At 46.1% G+C, this 22625-nt stretch overlaps 1 protein-coding gene across 1 annotated transcript in view; it reads right to left on the bottom strand.

Moving 5' to 3' along the window:
• Positions 1–430: 430 nt before the first annotated feature.
• The window catches only part of SPTBN5 (spectrin beta, non-erythrocytic 5), a 93930-nt gene continuing 71735 nt past the window's right edge, over positions 431–22625 (bottom strand). The window contains 13 exon segments of the mRNA XM_078151642.1: positions 431–5326; positions 7616–7710; positions 8040–8145; positions 10695–10774; positions 12380–12471; positions 12639–12725; positions 13182–13259; positions 13551–13996; positions 14088–14370; positions 16503–16679; positions 17140–17329; positions 18579–18796; positions 19584–19739. Of these exon segments, the coding sequence (XP_078007768.1) occupies positions 5259–5326; positions 7616–7710; positions 8040–8145; positions 10695–10774; positions 12380–12471; positions 12639–12725; positions 13182–13259; positions 13551–13996; positions 14088–14370; positions 16503–16679; positions 17140–17329; positions 18579–18796; positions 19584–19739 (2076 nt within the window). The 3' untranslated portion in view covers positions 431–5258.

The following is a 22625-nucleotide window of genomic DNA, read 5'->3' on the forward strand; positions in this document are numbered from 1 at the left end:
TCCGCTATTAGTGCTAGTTTTGCAATTCTTAGGCCAAACAAGGTAAGCTTGCTCTCTTTTCCACAGGCTTTCCAATAATCTGAAGCTGATACATCCTGCCTCCCCTCCTCTCCTCCTCCCAAGTCGTATCCTCTCCATTTCCTCCATTCTTTCAATCCGTCTTTGGGAGGGCCCTTCAGCTCAATGTTCCTTGCCAGGCTGGTCACCTCCTTCTGGACTCCCTCCAGCTTGACCATGTCACTTCTAAAATGTGGCAGCTGGGACCACACGTAGTCCTCCAGATGTGCAGTGACCAGGCACGGCAGGACACGTACCACCCTTGTTCTGGACACTGCCCTTCTCTTAATGGGGCCTAGAAGTGAAAGAGTGATTTGGTTTTGATTTGTCTGCTGATTCCTATTGAGTTTGTGAGCCATAAAGACGTGCGTGCTTTGTTTTATTTTTTTTTAATTGACGTCTTGTTTTGACACAACAGATACTTTCTAACACATACCCAAACAATCCCCTTCACAAAGTACATTCCCTGGAAATAGTCAAACAAGTCTGCTTTGGCCTTTTCCACGTGAACTCTCACCCCCTCTCATACTTGCACAGTTCACTATTTTTAGCCCAAGTGCAAGACTTTATATTTATTTCTAACCATGATGCAATGGAAAGAGCTCTGGTTTTAGAGTCAGAAAACCTGGGTTCAAATCCCACCTCAGGCACTTACCATGTGACACTGGGCAAATTATTTCACCTCTTTGGGGCCTCAGTTTCTTCATCTATAAAATGAGAGGAAATGGTCCCCAAGGTACAGTGTGTCTCTACCTCTGTGATTCTATGATCTTACTAGCTTCATCCCACTGATTGAGCCTGTAGTTCTATCATGCAGTGGATTCATTCTCTCCTAGTTTTATGGCAGTCATAAATTCAGTGAGCATGCCTCTATGCTTTCATCCAAGCAACAAAAAACACCAGGATGGTGGCAAAGACAGAGGCCTAGGGGGGTTGTGGGAGGAGACGCTGATCCATGAATCAAAACTCTTCTGGTGCAATCAACCAGCTCTGAATCCACTTTGTGAAACTTAAGCCATATCTCTTTATTTTGCCTACAGGCTTATCAGGAGAAGCTTCTCTTTATTGCCTTACCTAAATTCAGGCACCCTATGTCAGTGGATGGAGAACTGTGGCTGGAGTGAGGAGGACCTGAGTTCAAATCCAGTCTCAGACAGGTACTAGCTTTGTGACCCTGGACAAGTCACTTAATCCTGTTTGTCTCAGTTTCCTCATTTGTAAAATGGGGATAATAATAGTACTTACCTGTCTGGGTTATTATGAGACAATAATTGTAACGTGCTTAGCATAGTAAGCACTATAAGAATGTTAGCTATCATTACTGCTGATTTACTGCTCTAGCCACCTGTCTAAAAAGAAATTAGATTAGTGTGGGTAGAATGATCTCTTCTGGATGATGAATCTATGCTGGCTCCTCCCTTTCAAAATACTCACAAATGACTATTTTAATGATCTGTTTTAAGGTTTTTTTTCTTTTTAAACCAAAAATTAACATCAAGGTCACCAGCCAGGAGCTGGTACAATGAGGCCCCAAATCCCCATGGTCTCTGGAGGTTGTTGTCAGCACCAAATGAGAAGGCGTGTGAAACACTCAATCAGCTTTTATTAGCTTGGGATGGGGTAGAAAGGGTGCTGACCTTGAAGTCATGGGACCTCATCCAAATCCTGGCCTTCCTGTTCTACTACCTCTGCCGGTCACTTCTCTGGACCCAGCTGCCTCATCTATAAAACAAAGGAATTGTACTAGATAATTGCTGAGGTCTCCTCTACTTCTAAGTCCTGTGACATTATGGTTTGAAGTATCCAATGTTTTCCAGTTTTTGAAAGTCAGGACATTTCATTAACAGTCCAACAATCACACCAGTGAGTTCTTTCAGTAGCCTAGGATGTAGGACATCCAGGCCAAGTACCTGAACTTGTTAAGAGCAGGTCGGGATTCACCCCAGCTCTTCCTGCTGGGTTCCATGGCGTGCTCTGATCCATGGGGTCACAGGGTCAAACACGACTGAACAACTGAGCGACAACACCATCGTTTCTAATTCCTCCATAAACAGTTTTGTTCTCTCCATCACGTTCTGAAAAAATTCCTCTTAGTAGAGAAAATAGAAACAAAAAAAGGAGTTGAGTAATTCTGCTTCCTTTCCATCCTCTGTCTTCCCATTTCACCAAGTAGGGGTCTTGTTCCTCCTTTGATCTTCCTCTTGCTTCCTCATAGCTAAACGTGCCCTCCTTCGTTGTCTTTAGCATTTACCAAAAGCTTTAGCACAGGCAGGGCTTTAACTTTCTTCATATTATCTTTTTTTTTTTTTGGTAAATAGTATTTTTTTTCCAATTACATGTAAAGTTAGTTTTCAACATTCATTTTTTATAAGATTTTGAGTTGCAAATTTTTCTCCCTTCTTTCCATCCCCCTTCCCCAAGACGGCAAACAATCTGATATAGGTTATACATGTGCAATCATGTAAACATATTTCCACATTCGTGATGTTGTGAAAGAAGAAACAGAACAAAATTTCCTATACTATCACCATTCTTTTGTATGTGTCTGTAGTTACTTGCCTGTGTTTCTATCTCTTGTATTTGTAAAATCTGAGTTCACTGGTGATCTCTCTATTCAGCCATGTAATTCTTGTTAAACACCTCTTCCTTTTTTTTTTCTTTTCAAAATCAATTTTGATTACACAACTAATTTTCATTCTTGGGAGCCTACCATTCCTTTTGACCGGCCTTTCCTTGTAAGTGCCTTGCAGCCCTGGATCCTTCCTAGCCTCTCACAGTACTCCTCCAATGCTGCTTTCCTAAGGTCCTGCATATACCTCTGACAGTGCTGGGGATGCCCCTCCTTATCTATCATCACAAACTAGGAGCACGTAGCCACTGTCTCCCAAAGTTTCCTTCATTCCTACTTCACTATTTTCCCTTTGTTAGTCAGAGCAAGAGTCAGCAAGATGGGGATTTATTTTGCTTGACTATGCATATTTATTACAAGGATTTTATTTTTCTTCCTTTTTTTTTTAATCCAGTTCAGGGACAAGGGGTATGAAGAAGAGAGAATAAATACTTGTTAATTGAAAAAAAAAACCCTTAAAAAGAAGAAGAACCCAGGGCCAGACAAGCCATATGCCCTCCTTCTTGTTTCCTCCATCTTTTGGAAGATGATATTATCAATTAGGTAAATCAAGAATTTACCAGCTGCTCTGCTTTTAGCAGACAGAGTCTTCCAGCAGATATCTGACTTGATAAAAGTTTCCTCTCACAAACCTAACCTGCTTCCATGCCACCTTTGTAGTCTGTGAGGACGCCATTAGCCAATTCCAGCAGCCTGCCCAGTGTTGCTTAGTATACTATGATGGTAGCTTTGATTCACCGTCTTCCTTCAAGTCACAATAAAATGCTTCGTTGCTTGCTTCTGTCATGGGGATTTCCACACAGGTGAATATCTCAATGTGCAATGCTACCCCATTGCCCTTTATGTGAAATCTGTTCTTTTGAATGAGGCTTATCCTTGCAATATCCCAGTCATGAACCACACCCCCCATTAAAACTTAATGATCTCTATGCACTGTATTTACCTCTCATATTAGGCGCTCGAGTTCATGACGCACACTTCATGCGTGTGCATGACATCTGTCCCTCTTCCTCATTATTGTTTCCTGGGGATTCCTGAACACCTCTTCCTGTTCCTCACCACCCTGTGTCATGTTTGCTGCCTCCTCTACTATCTAGTTGGACTACTGTACCCAGACCCTTTTCCCCTCTCGAATGGATTCTTTCATTCCATGTGTATTGTTTCTAGCCAAGAGCCTGCCCTTCTTATATCTTATGTGATAGTCCACAAAAAACTTTGATGCCATCTTCTTAACCTGCTAGTCACTTCCTACATCCTCTGTTCCCTTTTAAGGTCCTGACTTCAGTTGGTAACAGTGATGAAAATACCAGCTGTGCCTCCAAATCCTTCCATCACCTCCTTCTCCAGGGCTTCACAACCCCTAGAGATGCTTTCTAGGGTAGCACTGGTTCCCATACATATCTCCAAATGCTCAGAGATCTTTAGCATCCCTTTGTTCTACCTGTCCCCTCTTGACCCTCATATGCCCCTGCATTGGATTCCCTTTGGGCTTTTCTCCCTTGTCTTCCTCCTGGGTCTTTTTTCTCATTCTGTTAAGAGTCCCTTCCATCATCCCTGACCTTCTGGAAAGCAGAGAAGTCAACTCTCTGCTCTGTCTAACCCTGAGTGATTCCCATGATCAAACAGAGAAGACACCAAAGAGCCACTTCCTTCCACTCAAGAAGGAATCAAAGAATTTTAGATCTGGAAGGGACCTTAAGGATCATCTGGGCTAATCCTTTCATTCTGAGGATGAGCAAATGGGTTCAGGACACTTAGGTGATATCCAGGGCCACACGGGTAGTACCTGGCTGAGCAAGGACCAGAATCTAGGCCTTCTGACTTCTAGTGTTCCTTCCACTTTAGGAGTCATCAGTCTAGAGCTGGAAGGGACCACAGAGGCCATTTGGTCTGATGCCTTATTTTACAAATAAGGAAACTGAGGCCCAGGGAGGTTGTGACTTACCCAAGGTCACACAAGTAGTAAGCATCAGAGACAGGATTTAAATCCAGGTGCTTAGGCTCCAAGACTCTTTCAATTGTACCACACTGCCTTAACCATGAGGCCTACAGACAGCACCACCATGGACTGGTTAAACCAAAAAGACAACAGAAGCAGCTTAATTTCAGTAGGAAATAGCCTTGTCACTGTCCTCACCCCTGCTCTGCTCTATCCTGTTAAGCCATTTGCAATCTGAGCCACAGAACCTTGTGAGGATTAAAGAAGATATATGTTGGGATTTCTTAAAGTTTTGTTTTTTCTTGGTTTCTTAAAGTTTTGAAAAAAAACTTCAGGGCTAGGGTGCAGGCCTCTACTCTGGAGAGCAGAATTCACAGGAAACAATAATGAGGAAGCGGGGCAGATGTCATGCACATGCATGAAGTATGTGTCACGAACTTAAGAGCCTAACACAAGGGATCATTAAGTCTTACGGGGGGATGTGGTTCATGACTGGGATATTGCAAAGCAAGGATGTGCCTCACTCAAAAGAACAGATTTCACGTAAAGGTCAGTGGGGCAGCATTGCACATCAGGATGTTCTCCTTCCTGGTGTCCATTCCTTCTGAACCACAGTTTCTCCCGAATGTCTTTCTAGAGCTTCTCCTTTTCCTCCGTGCTGAGGTTGGGAGCCCTCGCTGTCTCATCCGCAGTCCCAGGTCCTGTAGGAGAACAGGGAGTCTGGTTTTACTAGGGAGCAGGGGGCTTATGGGTCTGGTGGCTTGTTTTTTTTTTCTCCCCCAAACTGAGATCCTTTTTAACTCTCTGGCCTTCTCCACAACTCTAGGCCCCATCCCTTTTTAGAAGAATTGTTGGGAGCAGGCACATTATCTTAGGAAATGACCAAGATGATTTATTAAAAAAAAAAAACACCACACCTATCATGGTGATAACAACTAGCATTTATATGGCACTTTATGGTTTGCAATGTACTTTACAGATATCTCATCTTCACAACAACCCTTGGAGTAGGCACTGCTATTTTACAAATAAGGAACTGAGGCAGACAGGTTAAATGCCTTGCCCAGGGTCACCGAGCTAATCAGAAGTCACATTTGACCCCATCTCCTTGTGACTCCAGGTCTAGCATTCTATCCACTGCACCACCTAACTTTACAATGTGGGCCCTATGACTCACCTTGCTATGTCTTGGTAATGTTTTTTAATAATGCTTGTTGATCGACTTTTCTATACACACAGACAATGTCAGAGTGGAAACAACACTGGACTTGAAGTCCACAGGGCCCTGGATTTGACCCATGCCTTTGATATTTATGAGCTGCTGTGTGATCACAGGCGAAATCTGTGTGTAGGTTTACACATCTGCAAAACTGAGAAAAGAGGAGCAGCTAGGTGGTTCAGTGGACAGAATGCCGGGTCTGGAGTCCAGAAGACCTGGGTTCAAAACTGGCCTCAGACACTTACTAGCTATGTGACCTTGGGCTAGTCACATAACCCTGTTTGCCTCAGTTTCCTTATCTATAAAATGGGCTAGAGAAGGAATTGGCAAACCACTCCAGGAGCTTTGCCAAGAAGACCCCAAATGGGATCATGAAGAATTGGACATGACTGAACACTACTGAACATCACACCACCAAAACAGAGATAATTATTCTTGTCCTATTTACCTCTGGGGTTTCTGTGAAGCTCAAATTTGTCTGTAAAGCAATTTGTGAATATTAAACACTACGTAAAATGTCAACTATTCCTAATAGGTTGAGACTTGTAATTTCATTGGTGTGGGGAATTCCTGGTATGGAAATGCCCTCCAACAACAAGGTTGTAAATGATGGCCTTGCCTAGGGCCCTGAGAGCTAAAATTGTTCATCTTCACAGTCTATGTCAGAAGTGACACTCGAACCCAGGTCTTTCTGACTCCAAGGACAGCTCTTCAGACATTACAACAGGCTGCCTCCCCTGTTATTATTATTATTATTATTAAATTATATATGGGAGGGACCATGAGGCTGAAGGGAATCACAGAGCTGATTTTTCTCAGTCATCTCTCTGCCCAGGAACAGGGTTTCCTCCTTCCTTATTGAACTAGGCTAGGCAGTGGTGTAGACAGTGCTGGGCAATGGTGTAGACAGCTTGGTGAATGAAATCCCTACATGTAAGATTGCTGTGTCTGTGAGAGTAATGCTTGTAGTTTGACATATTAAGGGACTATAGTCCATTCCTGTGTGTCCTTGCACCCTAACTGTAAGTACTTCTAGCTCCCCATGTAGGCCGACCATATCCCTATGTGGGGCCCGAGGAGACCTTGGAGTAGAAGTGGGGGAAGACTAAACGAGGGAGAGAACACCAAGGGAAGGGGGCAGAGTCTGTAAGAGATGATGAAGAGGCAGAATGCTGGTCATCTGTGCCCAGGACCGTGGGACATTCCATAGTTTAAGCACAGGTTCAGGGACGGCTAGAAAGAGCACTTAGGAACACTGGTTTGCCAACTTCAAAGCCTTCTGTAAATATCAGTTATTATGATTATTATTGCAGAAAGTCAGGGACTCGGGCCTGCTCTTCTTGCCTTTTTGCGCTCAGCAGACACACAGACATGCCAGGCTCCTGATCAGGTCTCTCAACCTCAAAGGATTCTTGGTGAGCAGATGGTGGAGAAACACACAGGCATTTTGCAGGAGTCACCTGACTTTAGCTTCCTAGCTCTTAACTGTGACAGAGAGAGTGGGGTTCCTTTCTTCCCGAAGTAGAGGGCACCTTAAAGTCTGGGCTAGCCAAAGATGAAGGCGAGGTATAAGACAGAGAGGAAAGTAGAGGCCAGATAAGGAGAGCAAATATGTTCTGTATAAGTAAAGGGGAAAATAGGAGGAAAAACTAAAATTGTAAGGAGTAGGTTTGTCCAAATTAGATAATCTCATCCCTGCCTTATTCTAAACATTTTGTTTGGAAAATTATTCACCGGATGTGGAAGGGGAGACGCATGAGATGCCCCTTACCAGTGACGTGGCCAGGAGCTGGAGGCCGCATGAAGCCTTGTGTAGTTCTCTCCAAAGGTCCAGTCTTCCTCTGGAGCTTAAAGGAAGGTGTCCATCTGTGAACATACAACATCTGATCTGGAACGGGGCATGGGCGTGATGAAAGAGCGCACGGGTGGGATTGAGGGGAACCCAGGCAGCCCGTGACACCAAAATGTCTGGCTGTCTTCTGCTTACTTGGCCATTGGCACTGAAGGAAACAGGGCAGTGCTAAGTTGGAGGGCTCTGAGTCCCAGGAAGAGCCCTAAGTACCAAGCTCTGCCTCTCCTAGGATAGCAGAGGACATCCAGAGACACAGAGGTCATCTCCTAAAAAGCCGATTGAGCTTAGAGAATGACATCTCTTTCACTAACTAGAGCACACACTCCTTACCCTGGTCCCTTACCTGGGTAGGATGATCTTGTTAGGCAGTTTCTCAGCAGGGTTCCCACTCAAGGAGCTGAGAGGTCTGGCTCTGGGTTCTAGGCTTAATCTTTGGGCCTCAGGAAGTGCTATGGGGCAAGATGAGATTAGAAGTCAGGCCCTGGTTCAGTGGCCGAGTCTTCTCCAGAAAGGCCTCCCTTTCCGGCCTTCAAGCTCTCCTCCAAGATCCAGAGTCTCTGGGTGGAGTTTTTCAAGCAATAATTATTTATTGACCCTTTCTCATGTGCCTCTGTGCCATTGTGTCAAGGGCTGTGGGATTTCTATGCTTTGCCATTAAAAGAAGAATGCTACGAAAACCTGAGCTCAGGAGATCCAAACTGAAGGAGAATCTGTAGGAACCAAGGAAGAATTAGCCTAGAGCGGGGCTCTTAACCTAGGGTCCATGGACCCCCAAGAGGTCTGTAGATAGATTATAGGCACCTGTTAACTCAGATGGCAAAAAAAAATTACATCTTTATTTTCACTAACCTCTCACTGAAACTGTGATTTTCCTTCAGTTATTTAAAAACATTCTAGGAAGGGGTCCAATGATAAAAAAAAATGGTTTAAGAATCCCTATCCTTTGCCATTCTCCAATAGATACATGGACAAAGGATATGAAGAAATAGTTCTTATGAGAAGAATCACAAAGTATTCAAAGCCACATGAAAAAAAATACCTCAAATCACTAATAATATAAATGCAAATCAAAACAACCATGGGTTGGGGCAGTGGATAGAACTCTGGCCTGGGAGTCAGGAGGACCTGAGTTCAAATCTGGCCTCAGACATTTGACATTTATTAGCTATGCGACCCTGGGCAAGTCACTTAACCTCAATTGTCTCACCAAAAAGCAAAAAACCAAAAACACAAGCCTGAGGTTTTACCTCACACCCTGCAAATTGTCAAAAATGACAAAAAGTAGCAACAGTCAATGCTGGAGGGGTTGAGGGAAGATAGGAACACCAACACATTGTTGGTGGAACTATGAAATGGTACAAGCATTTTGGAAAGTAGTTTGGAATTATACAAATAAAGTGACTAAAGTGTCCATATCCTTTGAACCAGAAACTCCATTATTAAACTTATACCCCAAGGATTAGAAGAAAGTTCCCACATACTCCCAAATATTCATAGCAGCACTTCTTGTGATAGCTAGGAATTGTAAACAAAGTAGATGCCCATTGACAGGGGAATGGCTCAATAAACTGTTGCACATGAACGGAATGGAACATCACCGAGCTGTAAGAAATGATGCGTGGTGAGCACCGACAAGCATGGAAAGATCCACATGAACTGATGCAGAGTGAAGTAAGCAGAACCAAGAAAACAACTTACACAACAACTACAACAATGTAAATGGGAAGAACAATCACACACCAAAAAATAAAAGGTGAATAATAAAATTATAAAGGTCAAGCAAGGCTCGAATGAAGAGCTCTGAGAAGACATTCCCAACCTCTCCCTTCATGGAGGAGGCAGGAGGTCCACAGGTGTTACCTGTTGCACAAGCCTTTGGACTTTTTCCGATATTGATCAGTTGTGCTCATTTTTTTTTCCTCTCTGAAAACAGTATTTATCATATGGCATGGCTCTTTGTGGGGGAGGAGGAGAGGGATACCTGACCTAACTATGTAAGAAACAGAAAATAACAATAAACATGTAAAAAAGAACCCTGTTTCTTTTAGAGGGACTGAGGCTATGGGAGATTCTCAAAGGCAAGAACAAAGCAACACAAATAAAAATCTGAGATTCTCAGATGCAGCTGAAGCAAGAAAGGGAAGAACCATAACTATCACGGAGCCACTGAGACTTTGCCCCAGTGTGCTTATAACTAGGCCAGGGGATGAATTATGGAGGACTATCAAACACAGGTAGCGCCCCCCCCCCAATGTTATTCTTGGGAAGAAAGTATGTCTCCTTCCTGTCCTGAGGCTAGGCCAACATCTCTTCCCCCCTCTCCCCACAAGCGCCCTGTAACTATAATTGTAATACTTTTCTTCTAGGACAGGCTACTGCCAGCACGTGGCCATACTTAATGAAGAAGGGCTTTCTCAGACTGTCTGGGGACCTGTGTCACTGCTAGACACCCCAGATTAGCAGTGATTGCAATGCATTTTGGGGGTCTATGAGGATCTCTGCCCCTCCCACTCCCATTCCCAATTATAGTTCTGGGAAAGGGAATTCCTAGAACAACAGTGCCTGTATGAGTAAATTTCCAAAAAAAGAAAGAAGAAGTAAAAGGTACCAGGGAGATTGTAAAAGGACAAAGTCTGGGGGAAGATCCCAGGAATCAGCTATCATGTGGGTGGAAAGAATAGGCCAGTTGGGAGATCTGGGTTCTTGTCCCAAGTCTGCCATTAACTGGCTCTATGATTTTGGACAAGTTATTCAATCTCTCTGGGACTCACTTCCAAACTCTTCCATAAAATGGAGATAATCTCTATCTCCCTCACAGAGTAATTATGAGGTTCAGAGAAGATAATGGAAAGAAAGGGGCTTTTAAAAAAAGGAAAATTAAGTAAATAAAGTATGATCCAAATATGAGTGATTAAGAGCTGGGCAGATTCCAGGGAGTAAAACCTGGGAATTCAGATTGTCCCAGTTTCCTTTGCCCTATTTTTCCCATGGAACATACCGGCACCGCTGCTTGGGACTTGCCAAGAGAGACGAGTCTGTCCTTCTGGTGATGTTGGGCGCAGGATTTCAGAGCTGTTACTGTGCCACAGACAGGGGGAGGATCAAACAATCAGACTTAAATGATTATGGACTTTTAGAACTAGACGCATCTTAGAGAATCATAAGGTAACCCACTGATCCTTCAGCTGAGGTACAGAAAGATGATAGAAGCAATCAGAAACAGCCCTTTGTTGTATTATTTCTTCACATTTAGGAAGCAATAGGAGTTCAAATCTGGCCTCAGACACTTACCAGCTGTGTGAGTCACTAGGCAAGTCACTTAACCCCATTTGCCTCAGTTTCCTCATCTGTCAAATGAGCTGGGGAAGAAAATGGCGAACTACTCCAGGAGCTTTGTCAAGAAAACCCCATAGACAGTATGGTCCATGGGGTCACAAAGAATTGGACACGACTGAACAGCAAACGTATAAGTCCCTTGTATTTGCTTTGCATAATATTCTTATGTATGTACCTGTTGTTTTTCTCCAAAAGAATCTAAGTTCCTCGAGAGCAGAAATTACTTTGGTTTTTGGTCTTACTCTTAATAAATACTCGTTGATTGTTCATTTAAGGGATCTGAAACTTTGGCATCTGTCTCTGTGACTGCAGTGCTGTGTTGTAATCTGTCTATGTCTGGCTGGTCCTCTTCCTTTCTACCACCATGGTGTCTGTTATCAGCTGTCACCACTTCTAATCTCTTCAACTGCAGCAGCTATTTCTAACATCCACCATCACTTCTGCTGTCTGCTGCCTCTTCTATTTGCCCATTCTTTTGTGGCATTGAGGTGGCATGGTGGAGAGAGAGAGAGAGCTCGCCTTGGATTCAGGAACTCATTGAGTCATTTCAGTTGTGTCCAACTCTTTGTGACCTCATTTGGGGTTTTCTTAGCAAAGATCCTGGAGTGGTTTGCCATTTCCTTCTCTATCTCCCTTTACAAATGAGGAAACTGAGGCAAACAGGGTTAAGTGACTTGTCCAGGGTCACACAGATAGTGTTTGAGGCCACATTTGAATTCAGGAAAATGAGTCTTCCTGACTCCAGGCTGACACTCTACCCATGTGCCACCTAGCTGCCCCGGCTTCAAAATCCTGCCTCAGATACTTACTAGCTATGTGACCCTGGGCAAGTCACTCAATCTCTGCCTCAGTTTCCTCATCTGTAAAAAGAGGGCTGATAATAATAGCACCTACCTCTCAGAGCTGTTGTGAGGTTTAAATGAGATAACTTGTGTAATGATCTTTGCAGACCTTAGAATGCACATACATACTAGCTGCTAGTCATCATCATCATTATTATTATGCTACTTCTCTTGTCTATTTCTTTTCCCTTCTCCCCAAACCCTCGTTTTCACAGGGAGTGGATATCGATCACAAGCATCGCTAGGAAATGAAACCGCTTTCTCCCCTGATTGGCAAACAAACCGTTTTCCACAATTTCAATTTTCTTCTTTTCTTTCTTCCCACAGTCCTTTTGTGGGGACCTCTTAGCTATCAGAACTTCTTATCTCTTTCCCTTAGAACCCCCAAAGAAGTAGCCATTCCAGGGGGAGCTGTACTGAGCATCTCCTCATCTCAGACGCGAGGAATCTGGTCATCTCTTACGTCCTGGGACCATGCGTCTGTCTTCCCCCGAGGGGCTCTCACCTCCGGTAGAAAGTGGCCTCCCGTTCAAGGCAGCCACTCAGCTTTCTGCACTGGGCTCCTGCGAGGTTGTGGGGGGCTGGGGAAGCGACATCCTGAGAAGAGGCCAAAAGCATGTCTCAACACGGACTCCTCTTGTCTCTGCTCCTATTTCTCCGCTCTTCCTCACCTGTGAACCCTCTCCCTTCTTTGGGCTCTCCCCAGCCACTCGCCCCACCTTTGCCCCTTCCTTCCGTAATTGTCTGGGCTCTGCTCCACGTACCTCAGGTATTTTTCTCTTGTCTGGGTTCAGCCTCAAGAGGTCCCACTGTAACGCCCCATCGTACTTCTTCCAGGGACTCCCAGCCAGCTGCAGAGACAAACCATGGTGGGAGTGATTCTCCTCCCCTTCTTCCTGCCTTCTCCCCCTGTGACTTTCTCTTCCTGCTCAAGCAACTGCGGAGTGATTTAATGAAAGGATGTCTTTGGGGCTCCGTCCGTATGGCAGGGAAAAGGGATGACTATCAGCCCCAGGCAGAGCCCTCCTTCCCTGGCATTCTGAACAACCGCCTAGGGCCCCATTGCTCCTTACAGTCCATGATGGGCTATGTGGGAGCCCGTCCTGCAGAAGCAGCAGCAGCCGGGGGGGGGGGGGGAAGGGTCCCCTGCTTACATACACCCAGACCATAGGAAGCCATTTGTGCCTGGTCCAGAGAGTTCCACTCACTGTCCCCACTTTCTATTCGTCCTGAGGACTCCAAGGAGTCCAGTCCTACTGTCGTGGGAGGAGAGAAGAACAAAGACAATCTCATCTCTTGGGACTCACCTGCCTCCCTGAAGGTAGAAACTCTTGTTTTTCCTTCAGATTTTTTAACCCCTCCAGGGTAGGGGGATCCTTTGGACCCTGAAAACAAAGGACCCTGGTAGTGAGAAATGAGAGGCTGGAACACTAGATTTGGGGTCAGCCTTCCTTTTCTATTGGTAGCCCCAGCGTTTAGCACATAGAAGGCACTTAATAAATGCTTTATTCGTGGATTTATTCATTCACTCACAGAGGTGAAGTCACATGGGTAGTAAATAGGCAAGTTGGGATTTGAACTCAGTTCCTCTGACTCCATCGTTCTTTCTAATATATTGCACCACTCTTCACTGCCCCAATGTCTCCCGAACCCCAGGTCCCATGGGCATTACTCACTAATATGGTTCCAGGGGATAGGAAGGAAGCAGGATTGGTGTCCCTTGTCCCCAAGGGTTGTTCCCCACTTGACTCCCAGTGTTGCAGGGGGATGTTCTGCTTGACTGTTTGCAATGGGGAGAAGATGGTGGTGGAAGGAGTCCAAGGCTGGAAGGCGATCCTCTTCTGTAGGTTTGTCCTGTCAGCCAGTTTTGTTCCTGACCCCAGGCCTTCTGGGGGCCTCTTCTGGAGGGATGGGACTCGTCTACTTCTCTTTTCCATGGTCTTGGACCTTAAGCCTTCTGTTTCTATCTGCTCCAGAAGCTTCTGGTCAATCTGTGGGCCCAGCATAGAGACCAGGGTAAGACCAGGCCATTGACCTGGGTTGTGGGCTCTGAGCTGAAATAGTCTTCTCCCAAACCCAGTCCTCCAAAGAACCCCTGGTTCTCTGTGGTTCCCATCTTTACCTTGCCCCCAGTTTCAGGAGATTTACCCTCCCTGTCACCCACTCCTTTACAACAGCACTTCATTCAACCAACATTGACAAGATTTGGGGGCAGTACCAGATGGGAACGGGACAGAAAGAGGTGATACTGAAGGGTGGAAGGTCTTGGAGGGATGTTGAGTCACAATATGATACCAAGAAGACAGACCACCACCACCCCTGACTTGTAACTAGAGCATCTCTATTCTGCCTTGGGTCCTGGTTCTCTCCTTTCCACCCCTTGGCCTCATGCCTCAGTCTTCCTCTGCAGCGGTCAAACTTCTCTTCCTGAGAGGCCAATATCTTCTCGAGGTCCTGGTGCTTTCTGAGTAGCTCTTCTACATCCGACACCGAGTTCTGAAAAGAAGCAGGGCTGAAATGAGGCCCAGATGCCCAACCTTGTGCCAACCTACATCTTCCCAGCCTTGTTTAGATTGTAAGCTCCTTACTATGCCCAAAGGGCTACAAAAATGTGCATACCCTTTGATCCAGCAATAGCACTTCTAGGGCTATATCCCAAAGAGATCAAACAAATGGGAAAAGGACCCACATGTACAAAAATATTCATAGCAGCTCTTTTTGTGGTGGCAAAGAATTGGACATGGAGAGGATGCCCATCAATTGGGGAATGGCTGAGCAAGTTGTGGTATATGAATGTAATGGAATACTATTGTGCTATAAGAAATGATGAACAGGCTGACTTCAGAAAAACCTGGGAAGACTTATATGGTCTGATGCTGAGTGAAGTGAGCAGAACCCAGAGGACTTTGTATACAATAGCAGCCACACTATGCAATGACTCAGATTGTTAAAGTGAACCCTTCTCAGCATTACAAGGATCTAAGACATCTCCAGAGGCCTCAGGATGGGAAATGCTGTCCACATCCAAAGAAAGAACTATGGAAGTCAAATCCCTATCACTTATTTTTACCTTCTGTTGAGTTTTGTTTCATCTTTCTGATGGTTCCTCCTATTGGTTTTAACTTTTACTTACAACTTCACTAATGTGAAAATATGTTTAATGGATATGTAAATGTAAAGCCTATGTCAGATTGTGCACCATCTTGGGGAGTGTGGGAGGGGAGGAGAAAAAGGGAGAAAAAATTTTCAACTCAAAAGCATGTGGAAAAAAAAATAAAATAGATTGTAAGCTCCTTGAGGGCAGGCATTGTCTTTTGCCTCTTTTTGTACCCTCAGCACCTAGCACAGTGCCTGGAACACAGTAGGCACTTAATAAACTGATTGTTTCCTGTTACTCTTCTTCATGTACTCAGTGTTCCAGCCAAACTGGTTCCCCAGATATAACCCGCCATCTTTCACTCTCACCAGTTTGCCCAGGCTGATCCCTGTGCTTGGAATTCCCAAGCCTGCTCTTCATCTTCTTTCAAAGTTCAACACAAGTGCCACCTCTTACATGAAGCCAGCCTTGATCTGACCTCCCACTCTTCCCCAAGCATAAAATGTTCCCTTCCCTCTTCAAATTCTCCCAGCACTTTAGGATCTTTCCTTGTTTCATCATATTCTACAGATTATACATACATAGACACATGACATAGGCTCTGTTCTGTAGTGCAAACTCTGCATTATTTTTCATTTTTGTGTTCCCACCACCCTTCGCTGTACCAGCATACAACATTCCATCTCCCACCTCAGTACCTTTGTATGAGCTGTGCCCCATGCCTGGAATGTACTCCCTTCTTCACCACTGCCCCTTAGGATCCTTGGTTTCTCTCAAACCTTAAATACTCCCTACTACATGGGACCTGCTGATTCCCCCCAGTGCTTTCATCTCTCCCACCTGCTCCCAAATATTCTGTATTTACCCTGTACTGTACTTATATCTATATCTATATCTATAGATATAGATATATAGATATGTCCTCAATACCCCCCCATAGACTATAAACCCTTTGAGAACAGGGATTATTTCATTTCTGTCTTTGTATCTCAGTGCCCAACACAAAGCAGGTGCTTTATTTTTTAATAAGAAAAGATAAAGAACATGCTTAATTGAATAAGCAACAAAAGGTAAGAAATGGACAAATGATACAATCTAAAATCCACTTTACAGAGAAAGACTTTTTTTTTTTTTTGGTGAGGCAATCAGGGTTAAGTGACTTGCCCAGGGTGACATAACTAGTAAGTATCAAGTGTCTGAGGGCAGATTTGAACTCAGGTCCTCATGACTCCAGGGCCAGTGCTCTATCCCTAGGGCCAGTGCTCTATCCCTTGTGCCACCTAACTGCCCCCAATTAATAGTCTTTTATGAGAACTTTTAGCTTTGGCCCTTCTTATTTTGAAAGGAGCAAAAGGTTTGCCTTGCACATGAGACACGATAAATATTTGTTGAATTACTTTGTTGCATCAAATTCCTGGACCGGTGGCCTGTCTTTACTTGCCTCCCCATCAGTCCTGTTTGGGCAGAGGCCCCAGCACTGAAGCCAGGGCCCCAAGGGAGGCGGAAGGTGGGGGGCAGGGTGTTGACTCACCCCCAGGTTGGGGTCCAGGAGAAGGCCCTCTTTCGAGCTCAGCCAAGTGTCAGCCTTTTCTAGCTCCTGCCGGAGCGTCTGCAGCTCCAAGTTCTCTTTGTACAGCCCATGGCGACGTCCCCACTTTTCCTGCAATTCCTGCAGCTGCTCTTCCAGTTCTTGGAGCCATTCCTTCACCTGGATGATGAGGGCGAGGATGAAGATGATAGTTAACATTTATAAACCATTTTAAGGTTTGCAAAGTGCTTCACATGTTATCTGAGATAGGCGGTATTATTTATACCCATTCTTCAGATGGGGAAACTGAGGCACAGAATGGTTAAGTGATTTGGCCAAGGTCACACCACTAGCAGTTGTATAGGACGGGATTTGAGCTCAATGCTCAAGACTCCAAGCCTGAGGCTCTATCTCCTATGCCACCAAGCCGCTACAGAAGACAGAGGATGGGCCCAGGTCGGCCGGACTGGGCAAGGCTGGACCATCCATGAGACAGAGGCCTTGGGTTCCTAGCTCCCCCCACACTCTGAGCTCCCATTCTTCCACATCCTCACCCCCAGATTTCCCTCTCCTTGCTGGGGCTCCCTCCCAAAGCCAGCCTATCCTTGACTTCTGTTCCCATCTCTTCTACTGCACTGACCTCTTGGGCCATAAAATGGCCGCTGCCTGCCAGCTGCTCTCCTTCTCGCTGAGCAGCCTGCACCAGAAGCCGGTGTTCTTCAATGTCCTCCCCGAGCCCTTCGTGCTGCAGCAACTGTCGCTCCGCCCTGGTCACGTCCCCGAACGGCTCTTCCAACGTCGCTAACCTCTGCATCTCTCGGGTCAGCCCTCTGGGGGGCAAAGAGACTTGGATCAGAGCCTGGAGAACCCAGAAGGGTGTCATCATCACAAAGGGCATGCTTTCTTGTCCCCTTCTCCAAAGGAGACAGGGCGGTCCATTGGGAAGACCACTGGCTCTGGAGTCAGAGAACCTGATTTCAAATCCTAACCCTGATGCTTATTGGCCATGTGACCGTGGGCAAGTACTTTATTTCTCCAGGCCTCAGTTTCTTCATGTGTATAAATGAAGTCTAGGTTAGATTAGTGGCCTCTTGGGTCCTTAGAGCTATAATTGTCAAGTAAATGTGAGAGTGAAAAACAAAATGTACATTTGGTGAGAGCAAAGGACCACCAATGGACATCCCCTGTGGGCCACCTTGGGAGAAAGTGAGGGAAGCCTCTCAGCACTGTTGCTTGGGTCTAGCAGGGGTGTGCCAGAGCCAGCTTAAATGGGATCTTAGGAGCCAGGCTCCTGAGAACCGATTGTCAAATTTTCAGAGTGAACATTTATGCCCAGGAAATCTGCAAACATGGCAAATCAGGGTCTGATTTACTGTCTTGTCGATTGTCCAGACTTAAGTCTGGAAAGTGACGGAGAAAGTGTCAAAAATGCAGATTAAACTTCAAAGTGTTTCCTGTGCACAGTTCTTTCCTGGAGAGTGGGTTGTTAAGCATTCCCCAGCACGCTCTTGATCCCGAGCTGAAAGGCTACCGGATAGATGAGGTATCCAATGAAGAAGCATCCTTCCCCACACCCCAACCTCTACACCACACCTGGTAAGTGATCTTTCAGCCTTTGTCTGAAGACCACCAACAAGGAGGAACAGCTCTACTTTTGGACAGCAATCGTTGGTAGGAAACTTTTCTTGGCATCAGGCTTAAACTGGGCTCTTTGCCAGAAGGCCCAGTGTTTCCCAGGTCTACCACCCTCTTGGGGCTTTATTCCTCTCACACCTGACAGCCTTCAAGTATTTGAAGTCCTGAGTCCTCTCTTCCAGCTGCTTCAGTTGACCCCCCCCCCCGGGCATGAACTCAAAGCCCTTCACCATGCTGGCTGCCTTCCTCTAGATGTTCTCCAGCTTGCCTGAGTCTCCTCCCCAGGATGTCTCCTCTCGCCCACCCCCTGCCCAGATCAGACACAGTACTGCCAGTGGGGTCTGACCAGGTCAGAGCACAGCGGCCCAGCCTGTGCGAGGCTGGGCTGGAACCAGACTCAGGCTCTATGGAGGGGAGGGAATGACTAGGCCAGCCCCCACTCACAGCAGCTCTCTACAGCGGCTTAGGAAGACGTGGCCACGTTCAGCTTGTTGCAGCCACTGGCTTCGATTCTGGGCCTTTTTGTCCAGCGCGCTCCAGGACTCCTGCACCTCTGCCAGTCTCTCGGCCAGGCTTTCCTGAACGGCCGGGTACAGCCGGCCCAGCCAGCCTGCTTCAGCCCGCACCCGGCCCACTTCCTTCTCCATGGCTACCAGCTCCCGCTGCAACCAAGGAACATTAGCAGACCACACTCCCCTGGGATTTGTGCTCCCTGGCCCAGAATCCTCCTTCTCCCCTCCTTTCCCCCTCCCTCTCCTCTCTCTCTTCTCTCCTTCTCTCTTTCCTCCTCTCCTTTTTACTCTCTCTCCTTTCATTTTTTCCTGTCTTCACCCCTAGACTCTCCCCCCTTCTCTCTCCTCCTCCTCCTCCCTCCTTCCCTTGCTCTCCTATTCTTCCATATCCTCAACCCTAGACTCCCTACCTCTCCTTCTCCTCTGTGTTCTTATTCTCTCTCTCTCTCCCTCTCTCTCCCTCCTCCTCCCTCCATCCCTCTCTTATTCTTCCAATCTCAACCCTAGACTCCTGACCTCTCCTTCTCCCCTCTGTTCTCTCTCTCTCTCTCTCTCTCTCTCTCTCTCTCTCTCTCTCTCTCTCTCTCTCTCTCCCCTCCCTCCCTCTCTCTCCCTCTCTCTCTCTCCCTCCTCCTCCCTCCCTCCCTCTCCTATGCTTCCAGTCTCAACCCTAGACTCCCCATTTCTCCTCCTCTGTGTTCTCATTCTCTCTCTCTCTCCTCTCTCTCTCTCTCTCTCTCTCTCTCCTCTCTCTCTCTCTCTCATCCTCTCTCCTCTCTCTCCTCTCTCCTTCCCTCCCTCCCTCCCCTCTCCCACTCTCTTGCACCCCCCTTGCTCCCTTACACCTCGTCACAGCCCAGAAGGTTGTGCTAACTCAGGCCTGTGGGAAGGGGAATCTGCTGTCCCACTCTCCCAGATCTCAGGTTCCCTCACCTACCTCCAGGTTCCTTTGGTGTCGTTGAAGGGCCTGCACAGATGACAGGTTGTGGCCATAGTCCCCTTGACCCAGCACAGTGGCCTTTTCCTGTATCCAGCTCCATAACTCAGCCACTGCCTGATCAAAGCCATGGACCTCTCTGGCAGCCACCAGGTTCTGGGAAGACAGTAAAAGAACTGGAAGGTGTGACTGGACAGACCCCTAGCTCTGGAATCAGATGTTATTGTTCAGTTGTTTTTCAGTCATATCTGACTCGACCTCATTTGGGGCTTTCTTGGCAAAGATACTGGAGTGGTTTGCCATTTCTTTCCCCAGCTCATTTTACAGATGAGGAAACTGAGGCTAACAGGGTTAAGTGGCTCACCTAGGATTACACAGCTAATAAGTGTCTGAGGCCAGATTTGAACTCGGGTCTTCCTGATTCTAGGCATCTACTACACCACCTAGTTGCCCAAGAGCTCTACATATATTGTCCCACTTGAGCCTCACCATAAAGTGGTTCCATTAGTATCACCATTTTACAGATGAGGAAACTGAGGCTCGAGTAGTTAAATGGCTTGGCCAGGGTCATGTAACCAGTATCCGACGTAGGACTTGAATCCACATATTTCTGTCTCCAGATGCAATAAACCGCTTCACTTCCTCTACTATACTGCCAATGCCTTGCCCATCACAGGTATGGAAGTATAGGATTTAGAGCTGGAAAACACTGTAGAGGCTATTTAGTCTAATCCCTTATTTTACAGATCGGGAAACTGAGGTCTGGTAAGGTGAAGGGATTCATTCAGGGTCGCAGGGTCTAGCAGTTCAGAGGCTATCTGGTCCAACTGCCTTATTTTACAGATAGGGAAACTGAGGTGAAGCAGGGTCACAGGACCACAGATCTAGCACTTCAGAGGCCATCTGGTCTAATGGCCTTATTTTACATATGGGGAAACTGAGGCCCAGTGAGGCAAAGAGACTTTCCCAAGGTCATGTAGGTAGCTAAGTGGCAGACCTAGGACTTGTCTTCTTACTTAGAATCTCATACTCCTTCTCCTAAAACCACAGCACAAGAGATCAGGGGGTTGCCCAAAACAGAAGTGGTAAAAGGGTTTTTGCTTAGCCTGACAATAAAAAGACTGATTTCCACAAAGCTTGGGAGAAAACCAGCCTCGTTTCTTGGAATGCCTCAATTGTTAGCTTAGAATGTATTTTTCCTTCTTGCCACTGATGAACAAGAAAAAAAAATAATAAACTCCCGTAAATCCTAGATCTTTAAATGGTAACCTGGTCTCCTTGTATAAGGAATATCTAAAGCCCTAAGTAAGAGTTTTAGCAACCGAGGCAAATTGGGGGTGCACTGCACTGAGCAGGGGAAGGGCTTCTAAGGTATGACTACCATTCTGCACGCTTGTGGCAGAGATACGTTGAACACAGAGGTCACGGAAGCAGGGAAGTTGAGGAACTGGGAGGCCTGGATGTTCAGAGGGAAAAAGCCTGGGATGTAGAAGACAATAACTTATTGGGAGCTGGGGGGGGGGGATACCTGAAGGTCCATAGATATGATAAGAAGGATCTGGGAATGATGGGGTGAGCTGTAAGGGACCAGTGGTGATTGGTGAGTGATGCTGGCAGAAGGCAGGCCTTAAAGTGGGGAGCAAAGTCTATAAACTCAGTCTCCTTGCCTTGAGCATTTTAGGGAGGGGGAGTGAAGGAGCAGCCAGCCTTAGAGAGCGAACCAAGAGCCGTGTGCCTTCTGGAGAAAGCTAGGTTTCAGTGAGCATCAAGGCATCTTGGGATAGTTGAAAGATCATTGTTTCTGGAGTCAGAGGTCCTGGGTTCAAATCCAGCTTCTGATGCTTACTATCAGAGTGACTTTGGGCAAGTCATTTAGCTTCCCTGGGATTGCCTCTTCATCTTTAAAAAATGAAGGGATTGAATCTGAGATCCCTTCCAGGCACTGGGCCTGGAGTCAGGAAGACCCGAGTTCAAATGCTGACCTCAGACACTTACAAACCCTATGGCCCTGGCCAAGTCTGTCTGCCCTATTTACTCATTCGCCAAAAGAGGATTAATAAAGCACCTCCCTCCCGGGGTCGTTGTGAGGATACAGTGAGATCAGCTTTGTAATGGAAGGAAGGAAATGAGCATTTACTAACCCCCTACTACTTACTGCCTGGGACTGTGTTAAGCACTTTGCAAATATTGCAAAGCACTTTGTGAATCTTTGTGCTAAAAAATTAGCTATCATTATTATTTATTATTAATTATCTTATGAATGTGAGAGGAAGATCTAAGATGAAGAGTTTTAGCAACGGTAGAGAGTTGCAAAAGGAATGGTGGGAAGGGAGCAGAAAAAGATAAGGGGTGGGGGAGGGATAGGACTGAGTTATCTGTGGGGAGGGGCACAGGGTCATCCGTTTTGCTGCTGATTTTGCTGCTGCTGCTGCTGCTACAGTCTAAGCTGGGCCCAGAACTAGGTGGCCTTATATGTATGCAGTCTAAGTTGGTGGAAAAGAGCCCGCTGGGAGGCCATGAGGGTCAATGGACCCTGGTGGGGTGGCAGCCCAGGGGCCAGGGGTGTTGGTGTTTTGTGCAAAAGCCCAGCCACCCTATGCTACTTTCATCTCTCTCTCTCTCTCTCTCTCTCTCTCTCTCTCTCTCTCTCTCTCTCTCTCTCTCTCTCTCTCTCTCTCTCTCTCCCCCATCTCTCTCTCTATCTCTCCATCTCTCTCTCTCGCTGTCTCTCTCTCTCTCTCTCGCTCTGTCTCTCTCCCCCATCTCTCTCTCTATCTCTCCATCTCTCTCTCTCTGTCACTCTGTCTCTGTCTCTGTCTCTCTCTCTCTCTCTCTCTCTCTCTCTCTCACACACACACACACACACACACACACACACACACACACACATACATACATACACACACAGTCTTTATTTTCTAGGCTACAAAAATGTAATACCTTCCAAATACCTAGCAAGGCATGAACTGCTTTTTAGAATTATACATCAGAAGCTTTCTTTCTTTTATGAACTAATAAATGACAAGTTCCTATAATACAAAT

This window comes from Phascolarctos cinereus, unplaced genomic scaffold, assembly GCF_003287225.1.
Source record: "Phascolarctos cinereus isolate Bilbo 61053 unplaced genomic scaffold, phaCin_HiC Scaffold_3;HRSCAF=262, whole genome shotgun sequence".
NCBI classification, from domain to species: domain Eukaryota; kingdom Metazoa; phylum Chordata; class Mammalia; order Diprotodontia; family Phascolarctidae; genus Phascolarctos; species Phascolarctos cinereus.